At 43.1% G+C, this 14,056-nt stretch overlaps 1 protein-coding gene across 5 annotated transcripts in view; it reads left to right on the plus strand.

Annotated features, from left to right (window-relative positions):
• The window catches only part of LOC106565195 (receptor-type tyrosine-protein phosphatase alpha), a 56,196-nt gene extending 46,629 nt beyond the window's left edge, over positions 1-9,567 (plus strand). For 4 of the 5 annotated variants that reach the window (XM_014132052.3, XM_082959038.1, XM_082959041.1 and 1 more), the window contains 8 exons: positions 466-612; positions 950-1,043; positions 1,214-1,290; positions 1,573-1,707; positions 1,988-2,113; positions 2,305-2,456; positions 2,597-2,732; positions 4,169-9,567. In XM_014132052.3, coding sequence (XP_013987527.3) covers positions 466-612; positions 950-1,043; positions 1,214-1,290; positions 1,573-1,707; positions 1,988-2,113; positions 2,305-2,456; positions 2,597-2,732; positions 4,169-4,243 — 942 coding nt within the window. In that variant the 3' untranslated portion in view covers positions 4,244-9,567. The remainder of the gene's footprint in view (positions 1-465; positions 613-949; positions 1,044-1,213; positions 1,291-1,572; positions 1,708-1,987; positions 2,114-2,304; positions 2,457-2,596; positions 2,733-4,168) is intronic. The other variant, XM_082959040.1, reaches the window with a different exon arrangement.
• Positions 9,568-14,056: the final 4,489 nt, after the last annotated feature.

The following is a 14,056-nucleotide window of genomic DNA, read 5'->3' on the forward strand; positions in this document are numbered from 1 at the left end:
ACCCCACAACATTGCCCTGACTTGAACAAGACCCCACAACATTGCCCTGACTTGAACAAGACCCCACAACATTGCCCTGACTTGAATAAGACCCCACAACGTTACCCTGACTTGAACAAGACCCCACAACATTGCCCTGACTTGAACAAGACCCCACAACGTTGCCCTGACTTGAACAAGACCCCACAACATTACCCTGACTTGAATAAGACCACAACGTTACCCTGACTTGAATAAAGACCACACCCTCACAGCATTATAATGTATGAATTATATAAACAAGTTTCCACTCAAGTCTCAAATTGGGAGCTTTGAGTGTGTGGGTATTGCCTGTTCATATTGTGTTCTCTTCTGACACCTCTTGTAGATGTATAATATGAGCATCGCAAGTATACTAAAAGTCTATAAGGATTTCGCTCTCTCTTCCCTCTCTCTCTACTTCACCCTCTCTTTACTTCCCCACAGATGCAATACGTGTTCATCTTCCAGGCCATGCTGGAGCACTACCTGTACGGAGACACAGAGCTGGAGGTGACCTCCCTGGAGTCCCACCTGGCCAAGCTCTACGCCCCCTCCACCGCCGGCTGTGGGGGCATGGAAGCGGAGTTCAAGGTGATTTTGTTTGTCTGGTGTAATGGAATAGTCCCAAAAGTGCAAAGTCCAAGCTAAATCAAGCGCACCTCAACTACAAGTGTTTAAAGGGATTTGACCATAGCACATCTGTTTGACTCAAATGGAAGAAAACTGATGGAAGGACTACCTGAACATGTTCAATAGGAAATGGTCGTTTTTGTTTGATGTTGCAAAATGTTTTGCTACGGTGTGCACTAATGAATATGATTCAGGTTTAAACTGTTGCAGTGGCAGTTGTCTTGAGAGCATTTTTCCCCCTGGGTAATTTTTTTCGAGTCCCTGAATGCTAAGCCTGTGGTTTTGTCTCCCCACACAGAAGCTGACCTCCATCAAGATCCAGAACGACAAGATGAGGACGGGCAACCTGCCGGCAAACATGAAGAAGAACCGAGTTCTCCAGATCATCCCATGTGAGTTGACGGCTTCTACTGTTCCAGATACCTCGCCTGAGACCTGAAGACTCGTGTTAGCTCCCCGAGCTAATGCCTAGGCTTTAGCGTAGCAGATTACCGCAGTCTAATGTTAAGAAAGTCGGGCACAGAACTCCGTGCAATGTAACCTGTTTGTTGGTGTCTTGTAGATGAGTTCAACAGAGTGATCATTCCAGTCAAGAGAGGGGAGGAGAGCACGGATTATGTCAACGCTTCCTTCATTGATGTGAGTAGACAGTCGCACTGCGTTATGGGTTTTGATGGTTTTTAAAATTAGACAAATTAACAGAACTTTAGCGCCAATACAAGTAACTATTCACATGTAGGTTGAGTGTAAGGATAAGCCTGTCTTGAAATGATTGTGGAGGTAGAGAACCTTGGCGTGAGTCTGGGAAGGTTACACAACTGATAAAGGCAGAAATGGCTCCTACAATGGTTGCTGTGGAGGTGTGTGTGTGTCTGTGTGTGTGGTTTCATGTGTCTAAGTTGACCTGTGTGTCTGGTCCAGGGCTACCGTCAGAAGGACTCGTACATGGCCAGTCAGGGCCCGCTGCAGCACACCATCGAAGACTTCTGGAGGATGATCTGGGAGTGGAGGAGCTGCTCCATAGTCATGCTCACTGAGCTGGAGGAGAGAGGACAGGTACGGAGGGATGGAGAGATGGACCTTTCACTCAGCCCAGTCATGCCATGCCAGAAGTAGAGAAAACAATGATTGGAAGGGGAAAGTCGTCTTATTGGTCCGTTTCCCAGTTCTGTCTTGTGATTAGAGGATCGGTCTCTGCTAGTTTAACTACTTCCTGGAGCTGAATGCACAGTGCCATGAGCCTGGGAAATGACTGAGCTTCACCTACTTTGTCTCTTTTTCTCCGTCTCCGTCTCTCGCTCTCCCGCTCTCTCCATCCCCCGCTGTCTTTCTGTAGGAAAAATGTGCTCAGTATTGGCCCAGTGACGGGGTGATGGTGTGTGGTGACCTCTCCATCGAGCTGAAGAGGGAGGAGGAGAGTGAGAGCTACACTGTTAGAGACCTCCTGGTCACCAACAACCGGGTGAGGACACAGCCCGCCCTGGGAAAAAAGAAAACAACTCTAGTAGTCAACACAACCCATTCAAAACACCATCTGCACACACACCCTAATCCAAGGTCAACTAGATTTGAATTCAGTCACGTCTGTGTGTCTTCAGAGTGTGAGTGTGTCTCCCTTGCGCTCTCTCTCTTACTCACTCTCTCTCTCTTTAGGAGAACAAGGCTCGTGCGGTGAGACAGTTCCATTTTCATGGCTGGCCAGAGGTGGGCATCCCCAGCGACGGGAAGGGGATGATCAACATCATCGCTGCGGTCCAGAAGCAGCAGCAACAATCTGGCAACCACCCCATCACTGTCCACTGCAGGTAACCTTCACCTAACGTTTTAACAATGTTCTTTACAGAAATGTGTAACCTAACATCCAACTCTGTAGCGTTTGCCATTTATTCTATTTTGTGGGTGCGTGCGCATGCTCTAACCTTGGTTTATCTCTGTGTGTTGTCAGTGCGGGCGCGGGGCGGACGGGGACCTTCTGTGCCCTGAGCACGGTCCTGGAGCGGGTGAAGGCTGAGGCCATCCTGGATGTCTTTCAGACCGTCAAGAGCCTCCGGCTGCAGAGGCCCCACATGGTGCAGACACTGGTGAGGACACACTATGGGCATAGTTTTCATCACCCAAAAAGAGAGAAACAAAATATATACTGTAAAGCGCATTATAATCTGCTGCGCTATGTGATTGTACACATTTCTTTAATGATGTACTTTTTTCAATGTGTTTGGCGAACTGTTCAATGCATGTGACGTAATTAGGAGTTGCAAGCTTAGGAACTCGCATTCAGTAATATGCCTTCCTGTCTTTTTATTATTATGGTTAACTCACGGCCAAAATCATCGTGCTAAATGTCACCTTATGTGGAAAGTATTGTGAAAATGGTGCTGCTTAGTGTCTAGCACACCATGTTTGTTGTCAACGACAACATGTAAACACAGGTAAGCTGAGCTTTAACTCCTCAACGAGCTCTTGGCTTACCTAGTCAAACTCCCTCTGTCCTCATTTATTTTTCCTCCATTTCTTTTAATAGGTGATCATCACCAAATGAGACATTGTGTGTGTGCTTGAGTTCATTTACTTTTGAGTCATTTAGCAGACGTTAAGTGCCTTGCTCAAGGGCAAATCGGCAGATTTTTCAGTTACTGGCCCAATGCTCTTAACCGCTAGGCTACCTGCCGCCCTTTTCTCTGCTGTTTTTAGACGGCTTTGGAATCAACTTTTTCGGCGACATCAATGACTTTTGCAATTCAGTTTGTGCAAATGAATTGATTACTTTGACCTTTTAGTCATTTAGCAGACGCTCTTATCCAGAGCGACTTACAGTAGTGAATGCATACATTTCATACAATTTCATACATTTGTATTTTTTTCCTGTGCTGGCCCCCCGTGGGAATCAAACCCACAACCCTGGCGTTGCAAACACCATGCTCTACCAACTGAGCTACAGGGAAGGCAACTAACCCCTGGCGTTGCAAACACCATGCTCTACCAACTGAGCTACAGGGAAGGCAACTAACCCCTGGCGTTGCAAACACCGTGCTCTACCAACTGAGCTACAGGGAAGGCAACTAACCCCTGGCGTTGCAAACACCGTGCCCTACCAACTGAGCTACAGGGAAGGCAACTAACCCCTGGCGTTGCAAACACCGTGCTCTACCAACTGAGCTACAGGGAAGGCAACTAACCCCTGGCGTTGCAAACACCGTGCTCTACCAACTGAGCTACAGGGAAGGCAACTAACCCCTGGCGTTGCAAACACCGTGCTCTACCAACTGAGCTACAGGGAAGGCAACTAACCCCTGGCGTTGCAAACACCGTGCTCTACCAACTGAGCTACAGGGAAGGCAACTAACCCCTGGCGTTGCAAACACCATGCTCTACCAACTGAGCTACAGGGAAGGCAACTAACCCCTGGCGTTGCAAACACCATGCTCTACCAACTGAGCTACAGGGAAGGCTCATTGATCTTGGTTGTATGCTTTATATTTTGTACTCATCATTCTGATGTTCTCTCTCTCGTGTTTAGGAGCAGTATGAGTTCTGCTACAAAGTGGTCCAGGAGTATATCGATGCCTTTTCTGACTACGCCAACTTCAAGTAGGGACCCACACAGGGGACGGACATCCATACACAGTCATAAACACACACCAAACCCACACGTACCAGACGGAAAGAAACAAACTGTTCACGGCTTAGATGACTGGGCAGCCTGCGTGCACAGAGGAAAAGGGAATGGAAGTTTTGTGACGGAGCCAAGTGCAGCGCTGCAGTGTACCGGAGGGAGTGAATGTCAGAGATGCCTTCTTGAATATTTTGTAATATTGAGCTTGTTAATACGGCCCCTTGTCCCTATCCCCCCACATCCAGACACTCCCCAATCCACCCAATGTACATATACCGTACTTACCCTGTCACATTTGGGGGATTTGTTTTTAGGTCAAGTTTAAGTTTGGCTGCATTTTTAGGGTGACATAATGTGTTTTATGGGTATGTGTATATATATACCGTGACTGTCAAAAGTTTGGACACACTTACTCATTTAAGGGTTTTTCTTTATTTGTACTATTTTCTACATTGTAGAATAATAGTGAAGACACAAACTATGAAGTAACACATGAAATCATGTAGTAACCAAAAAAGTGTTAAACAAATCAAAATATATGACAGCTTTGCAAACTCTTGGTGTTGTCTCAACCAGCTTAACCTGGAATGCTTTTCCAACAGTCTTGAAGGAGTTCCCACATATGCTGAGCACTTGTCATAGTTTTGACGTCTTCACTATTATTCTACAATGTAGAAAATAGTAAAAAATCAAGAAAAACCCTTGAATGAGTAGGTGTGTCTGAACTTTTGACTGGTACTGTATATAGATCGTACTCTTTAGAGGTGTATGTCAAATCGAGAGTCGAGGAAATGGTGTTTGGGTTTTCTTTGTGTTCTCTTTTGTTTTTTTGCGGTTGAGTGACTTGAGACTTACGTTGTTGATGGCTTTATCTGATTCAGGCTGAAGCTAAAAGCTGATAGATCTTCCTTAGAGGAATGGATTTACACAGCCAATCAGAATTCATCTGTACGTATGCACACACACACACAAACACGTTACAGCTGGCCAGGAGCACTTCCAGAATTGGCCTAGCCAATCACATAATCTAAACTCTTTCCACTAGTTTTCCTTTGAGTTCACAGTTCACACAGAGGTCAAGGAGCCATGGCATTAGCTAAACCCACCGTTACACAAGAGCATAGCACCACAGAGCCAATGATTTCTCAGGGCACAAACACACTGTGTATGTGTGTCTTTAAAAGGGAGCCGTGTGCCAAACAGTCTCTTCAGATGAAGGGTGAAGTTGCACCTAGACGCTGTTCTTGGGTCAGTTTTGCGTTTCCCCCATTCATAGTTAAGCATAGGATTTGGGGAGGGCGAGCTGATCCCAGATCTAAACCTAGGGGCCACTTTTCCTCCCAGGAGCGTCTCTCCATCTGCGAGGCAGGCCTAGGCCGTCGCAAGCCACATCTCTCACACACAGTCCAAGACATTGTGGCTTTGCTGCGTTTGTGTTCAAGGACATAGAAAACAATGTAGTTTAGGTGTACCTGCACATGCTTGCCGTCACAGTGGATTCTGTGTGTGTAGAACGTTTATGGAATTTGAAGTTGCCCATACCGAAAATAAATCGAATATCAAACGTCAAATATATTTAAATGTAATGGGCGTGTTGAAGATTTGGCCAACAATGCATTCAAAATAGCCTATGCATAATGATAATGAGTATGAGGCCCAAATGTTGCCATAATACAATGATTATTTCAGTATTTCCATTTAGAAAACTACATAGATTATGGGTCAAAAAGTAACCATGCAATTACTGTGCATTTCCTATCATTTTGTAATGTCATGGAAATTCTCATGAATTCATACTTTTAATTGCTTACAATTAGAATGGGGGAAGACATTTCCTATCTATTATTTACGTATCATTCCATTTACTTGTACTCCATTGCAGATATTTATTTTCGGTATAGGTTGTTTGAGAAGGTGGCGTCAAAATGTGAAGACATCCCTCTCTGTTTTTCAACTGGGGCCTGTTCAGGATGATGACATGTTACAGAATGTTCCGATAGAAATGTGTCGTGCAGAACGTATTTGATTGTTTGTCATATGTAATAGAGATGTGTCAGCTCTATTCAATATATTTCTATCTGCAACATTTAGAACGTTTCGCCATCTGTTGTGGCACCTCAGTACTGTGCTGTTAGTGTTTTTATGCCTAATACTGAGCAACGTTTTATACTTTAATGCTGTTGCTTTGATACTCCCACCCCAAATGATTGCATTGTTACTTTTATTGTTGAAACGTGTGACATGGAATGTTTGCAGTGATTTTTATTTTTTTATTATTATTTTTTTATTCAAAATGGCTACCTACAAGGGCAGCTTGGCTAGAAACACACGCTCTGGGTTTGTGGATGAGGCCGCCGTCTTTAGTTTCGATTGTAATGAAATATATATCATGTCTATTTGCTAGCAAGAAGGTCGAGGTCAATTCCATCTCATCTCAGTCAACTCAGGAAATGACTTGAAATTGCCAGTTGTTGGGGGGGGTTTTCCCGTACAGGTTCTCTCAATGTACGAATAGAACTTCAATTTGTCTACTTAGTTGGTTGAGTGCAAATGGAATTGTCCCTGGTCCATTAGCCAATCACAGCTACCAATTGGCCCCAAAGGATTATAGTAAACAGTAATAGTGTGTAGGGTGCAGGTCGTATGATTCCCACCCCCTTCCCATGAACCAAGGTGTCAACCCTGGTATGAGTAAATGGGGTGTGACCGACATGAGGTTTTTAGCTGTCAACTGTGGTCAGAGATTATTGGTCAATTGTGAGAGCTGCCGGTTTGATCCTAGTTTCTCCATTGGTCTGTGCAGTTGACATGTATGCTAGAGAGCCATGAAGCTCTGCCAAGCCTAGTCGATACCAAACTCATTCTGCAGATGGCTCTATTTGTCCCATCATAGAGGTTCAGCATTGTTTTTGTCATTAGGACAGCCAGCAGTATGTAGACAAACGCTTTCACCGCGCACAACCCCACACTGTTCAGGAGTTGGTATAGATCGCTTTGACTTCTCCCTTTTTTTAAATATATTTTTATAGAGCAGAAAGGAAGGAGCACAATCCAACTCTGTCAATGTGCTCGCGTCATTGAATTAGAGTCACTAAAAATTCTGCACAAAAAAAAAAAACGCACCATTATTGAGAAATTGTTGAGTTATTGTTGATTTGTTCAAAAAGCTTGTGCTAGTTGCACCAACAACAAAAAAAGCCCTTGAAATGACTGAACCAATGATACAATGGCCAGATGGGTAACATGGCCCTTAGATTAGGAAATGACTTGATGTCAACTAGGGTTGCAATTGTTGTTTTATTATCCTGTTTTGAAGAATTCCAGTTTGGAGGATTACCTTGCTGCTTATTCCCTTCTGATTCCAGAAATCCTCCAAGACTTAAAAAAAAAAATATATATATATATTTTTTTTAGAACATTTGAGGAATTTTGCAACCCTAATGTCAACATTGGAGAGGCCTTATAAAAGCCTCTGGTTACGGCCTCTAGATAGGCCTCTAGTTCCGACTGCGAAACCTACGTTAAACCATGGGACATAAATAGCTAGGTAGAGATCTTCAAACTGGATGTCTCATTTGGACCAGTCACTTAAACTGTCATTGTCATTTCAGACCACATTTTACCCAAGTGCCCATGGGTTACAATTGGTTACCTTTTGTTTTACTTCATGGATGTTTTGGATCTTTCTAATCATCAGGGGTGGGTGTTTGTGTGCTCGACGAGGAGGGAGGGTTTTACTCTTCTTTTGAGCCAGAAAGTTAGCGGTTTCTATCCACCTTACTTCCGTGCTATGGCTGTCTGTCAGTCATTGGCTGTGTCTGAATGCTTAGCCAAAATGTAATAATCCCCTTTTCCCAATGACGTTGTGCCAACACCCAACCCTGTTGACTTTAAAGCTTCACTCTAGAAAGTGCCTCACAGGTTGATTTTTATATGGTAAATGTTCACTGCACCTTTCCCTCAGTGAGTTGGTTGAGTGTTGGTGTATAGAAGCTTGGTAAACAAGTATCACCTTACAGATTAGTACATATATTTGCCCCCTTCCCACTATCTCTGAGCCATCGTATAGAACTTTGTCGACAAAGCACCTGTGTACAAAGCCCGAGCTGCCTCTTGGCTTTGTAACTCTGAGACCAAGAACAGGGCCTTTTTTATTCTTCTGTTCATGCTCCACCAGCTTCGAGCTGACAAGGTAAAAATCTGTCGCTCTGTCCCGGAGCAAGGCAGTTAACCCGCTGTTCCCCGGGCGCCAAAGACGTGGATGTCGATTTTAAGGCAGCCCTCCGCACCTCTCTGATTGAGAAGAGTTGGGTTAAATGCGGAAGACCCATTTCAGTTGAATACATTTAGTTGGACAACTGACTAGGTATCCCCCTTTCCATTTCATGCTGTAACGCCGGGTTCCATTCCAATTCAAACCCATTCCATTGTTTTGTGTTCCAGCTATGTCTTCACTCCATTTCACTGAAGTGCTGGACCTTTGACTATTCCTTCTTTATGGCCCCTCGTTGAGTCCTCCACCTAACCAAATATAGTTGGTATAATACATTGCCCTGAGTTACTGCAATCACAAAGACATAGTTTACTGGTTATTACAGAGGACAGCCTAGCGTGTCTGGGTCCTTGTTCCATACCCCTGCTAGCTGCAGATTGAAATGTGGCGTAATGCCCCAGTAGAGCATTTTGAATATCCCTGTCTGAGTAACAGGGCGCAACTTTCTCCAGAGACGGTGAACGATAGCGAAACAGACTGGAGGAGTGGGACTTCATAGGGTTCAACCAGTCTCTCCCACCCCTAAACCTGTCTCTCCTCTGAGCCCATTTAGCTGTCCCTTTTGAGACGCCCAAAGTTGTCTCGCTCTTTCTCTTAACTCCTATCCTCTCTTTCTCCTTCCGCCGCCTTCTCGTTCTCTTTTCCCTTTGGGCCGGTTTTGTCTCCCTTATAACCGGTCACTGTCCCACTCCCTTCTGTACATAATGTAGGGTTATTTATATTTCATTCCTCTCTGCTGCCTTGCTTTTTATTTTCTCATTTTTTTAAGAATCTATATTAAAACTGTACTGGGACCATTTTTGAAATGTATTTGATGTTTTTTGTTTTGGCTATTTTTCATTTGTATTATTATTGTCTTAATCATTTTTAATTTGCGTTTCATTTTATAGTGTTTTGTTATTAAAAAATTTGAATATATGTATATATAATTATATATATGATAAAATTATATATAATTATATAATGCCAAATGGCCTTTCAAAGCAAGATACTGTTCAAACCTAAATAAAGTGCTTGTTTATTGACTACACAGCATTATCTGGTGCTGTCTGCAATAGTTACTGATATAACTGTAGTAACAATAGTTACTGATGTAACAATAGTTACTGATATAACTGTAGTAACAATAGTTACTGCAGTTCAGTGGTCATTTCAGTTAAGTGTGTGTGTGTGTATATAGCATAGGAAACAGTGTTTAAACCCTTTACAATGAAGATCTGTGAAGTTATTTGGATGTTTACGAATTATCTCAGGGTCAGGACCCTGTCTCAAAGATAATTCGTAAACATCCAAATAACTTCACAGATCTTCATTGTAAAGGGTTTAAACACTGTTTCCTATGCTTGTTCAATGAACCATAAACAATTCATGAACATGCACCTCTGGAACGGTCATTAAGCTTACAGAGGTTAGGCAATTAAGGTCACAGTTATGAAAACTTAGGACACTAAAGAGGCCTTTCTACTGACTCTGGGAAAAACACCAAAAGAAAGATGCCCAGGGTCCCTGCTCATCTGTGTGAACGTGCCCTTAGGCATGCTGCAAGGAGGCATGAGGACTGCAGATGTGGCCAGGGTAATAAATTGCAATGTCTGTACTGTGAGATGCCTAAGACCGAGCTACAGGGAGACAGGACAAACAGCTGATTGTCCTCGCAGTGGCAGATCACGTTTAACAATACCTGCACAGGATCGGTATATTCAAACATCACACCTGCGGGACAGGTACAGGATGGCAACAACAACTACCCGAGTTACACCAGGAACGCACAATCCCTTCATCAGTGCTCAGACTGTCCGCAATAGGCTGAGAGAGGCTGGACTGAGGGCTTGTAGGCCTGTTGTGAGGTAGGTCCTCACCAGACATCACCTGCACCAACGTCGCCTGTTGGATCGGAAGGTGAGGGCTAGGGCCATTCCCCCCCCAGAAATGTCCGGGGATTTGCAGGTGTCTTGGTGGAAGAGTGGGGTAACATCTCAGAGCAAGAACTGGCAAATCTGGTGCAGTTCATGAGGAGATGCATTGCAGTACTTAGTATCTGGTGTGGCCACCAGCTGAATTAACTGTTACTTTTGTATTTGACCCCCCCCCCCCTTCAGGGATACATTATTCCATTTCTGTTAGTCACATGTCTGTGGAACTTGTTCAGTTTGTCTCAGTTGTTGAATCTGATTTTCGTAAAAATATTTACACGTTAAGTTTGCTGAAAATAAACGCAGTTGACAGTGAGAGGAAGTTTTTTTTTTTTTTTTGCTGAGTTTACATATGTGCGTGTAATGTAAAGTTGAAAACAGAAGTTTACATACACTTAGGTGGGAGTCATTAAAACTTGTTTTTCAACCACTCCACAAATTTCATATTAACAAACTATAGTTTTGGCAAGTCGGTTAGGACATCTACTTTGTGCATGACACGAGTAATTTTTCCAACAATTGTTTACAGACAGATTATTTCACTTATAATTCACTGTATCACTGTTCCAGTGTGTCAGAAGTTTTTATATACACTAAGTTGATTGTGCCTTTAAACAGCTTGGAAAATTCCAGCCAAGACCTCAGAAAAAAAATTGTAGACCTGGGAGCAATTTCCAAATGCCTGAAGGTACCACGTTCATCTGTACAAACAATAGTACGCAAATATAAACATCATGGGACCATGCAGCCATCATGCCGCTCAGGAAGGAGACGTGTTCTGTCTCCTAGAGATTAACGTACTTTGGTGTGAAAAGTGCAAATCAATCCCAAAACAACAGCAAAGGACCTTGTCAAGATGCTGTAGGAAACAGGTACAAAAGTATCTATAATTACAGTAAAACAAGTCCTATATCAACATAACCTGAAAGGCCGCTCAGCAAGGAAGAAGCCACTGCTCCAAAACCGCCATAAAAAAACCCAGACTACGATTTGCAGTTGCACATGAGGACAAAGACCGTACTTTTTTGGAGAAATGTCCTCTGGTCTGATGAAACAAAAATAGAACTGTTTGGCCATAATGACCATTGTTATGTTTTGAGGAAAAAGCCGAAGAGCGCCTTCCCAACCGTGAGGCACGGAGGTGGCAGCATCATGTTGTGGGGGTGCTTTGCTGCAGGAGGGACTGATGCACTTCACAAAATAGATGGCATCATGAGGCAGGAAAATTATGTGGACATATTGAAGCAACATCTCAAGACTTCTGTCAGGAAGTTAAAGCTTGGTCGCAAATGGGTCTTCCAAATGGACAATGACCCCAAGCGTACTTCCAAAGTTGTGGCAAAATGGCTTAAGGACAAAGTCAAGGTATTGGAGTAGCAATCACAAAGCCCTGACCTCAATTCTATAGAAAATGTGTGTGCAGAACTGAAAAGGCGGCTGCGAGCAAGGAGGCCTCCAAACCTGACTCCGTTACACCAGCTCTGTCAGGAGGAATGGGCCAAAATTCACCAAACTTATTGTGGGAAGCTTGTAGAAGGCTACCTGACATGTTTGACCCAAGTTAAACAATTTAAAGGCAGTGCTACCAAATACTTACTGAGTGTATGTAAACTTCTGACCCACTGGGAATGTGATAAATAAAAGCTGAAATAAATAATTCTCTACTATTATTCTGACATTTCACATTCTTAAAATAAAGTGGTGATCCTAACTGACCTAAGACAGGGAATTTTTACCAGGATTAAATGTCAGGAATTGTGAAAACGGAGTTTAAATGTATTTGGCTAAGGTGTATGTAAACTTCCGACTTCAACTGTGTGTGTATGTGTATATATATATATATATATATATATATCAATATCAATATTCATAACATTGAATTTTATAACAGAAGAAACTAAGTTTTAATTTTTACATTTTAATAGCATACTTTCAGTAGAAAAGGGGAATATCTTCTTTCTAACGATGTCAACTTTATTTCTCAACTCCTAATAGAGTAAATTACACTAATCGAAACCAATTACACTCACTGGAGTATCTGACATAGGCTTTGAAAAAGCACCTGCGAATACCAGTCACAAGTGCCGCTGGCTGCTGGCAAGCTTTCTTGACTTGGACATTCATTTTTGCCAACACAATGCTAACCTTTGTTTAAACAGCAGCTACAGTATTAGTGAACGTGTTTGGAGTTACTTTTCTATCTAATAGGCTATGGTACAGTTGACACTTCTTCCAATTATAATGTGGGGAGGTCAAAATAATGCAAAACTATGTACCAAGTCTATTCCATATAAAATGTTGGTTACCTGTCCTTGCCATTTATTATTCAGCAGATGAGAGAAGACGTGGGGAAAAAAACATGTTGCTGACTTGCCTAGTTAAATAAAGGTCAAATAAATAATATAAAATAAAAACATTATGGGGACGCTGGTTTGCCTGGGCAAGAAAACGTTGAAGACCTCTGTTTTAATCCATATCCAAATAATACATTATCTAAATTATACAGCTTTTCTGGACCTGGAAGGCCACTGTGTGTAGGCTTTTATTCACTAACACACCTAATCCAACTTACCATGGTCTATTCCACGGGTGGGCAAACAAACAAACTCATTATACCCTACTTTAAAATGACTGAAACCAAACTGAAACTATAGAATTGATATTGGACTTACATTCATAGAGATCCTTGACTGTGTCCAGCTCGCTAATAATCACCAAAATGAAAGCTAGACAGTCAGGGAGTATCGAAATTTCCCCAAATGATAGATTTTTTTGCAAATTTCAGCGGTGAGGAAATATAACCAATTTTCAGTGCAGCCCTCCAGACCTCGTTGTGGCCCCCAGGACAAAATGAGTTTGACGTCCCTAGTCTAATAAGGATCAGGTCCCTCCTGTTATTAATTATGGTTTAAAAGGCTAAACTGATCCTAGAGCAACTGATCATACATCCTACTCTAACATGTTTTGTGAATACGGGCCCAGGTTCTCCGGTTCCGTTGGCGCATCTCAGAAAGGTTTGGCGGACAAGGCGATGTCTCCTCGGTGACTCATGCAGCGCTCTGTCATCATGTCCTTCTGCTTCCTGCTCTCCCCTCGCGCTGGCAGCACCGTGTCAGTCAGCAGATAAAGTATTTCTGTCTAAGTCAACAGAGAGACGACACTGTCAAACAACTGCCTGACAGGAACTCCCCCTATGCATTTTAAACATGAAAATTAGCCACTCTCCAATTGATACCCCTTCCCCCAAGCAAAAAGGCCTGTCAGACCGGAAATGAGAATGATGGTGGCGGCTGGTATGTTTGATCGTGCTCGTGTTTGCTCGTCTGGTGTCCCCATGGTCACCGTGTCCTGGCGGTCACTCCAGTGTGATGGAGGCCATGTGACAGGCCATGGCACCACTTTAAGCATGGGCAAATACAGAGGAAATGGGATTTGGCCTAGGTCAGTGATCCTCAACCCCTGGACTGCAGACCAACATTGATCCCTGGGATGTTGTTGACTGGTCCCACATACTGTTAGCTAAATGACACCAATTTGGTCAGTTCTCAAGTGATAGTTGTACTTGTCGGTGGCAATTTTAGCATGTAAATCTTGGTGGGGCAAAAC

The sequence above is a fragment of the Salmo salar genome, chromosome 12 (genome assembly GCF_965601325.2).
Source record: "Salmo salar chromosome 12, fSalSal1, whole genome shotgun sequence".
NCBI classification, from domain to species: domain Eukaryota; kingdom Metazoa; phylum Chordata; class Actinopteri; order Salmoniformes; family Salmonidae; genus Salmo; species Salmo salar.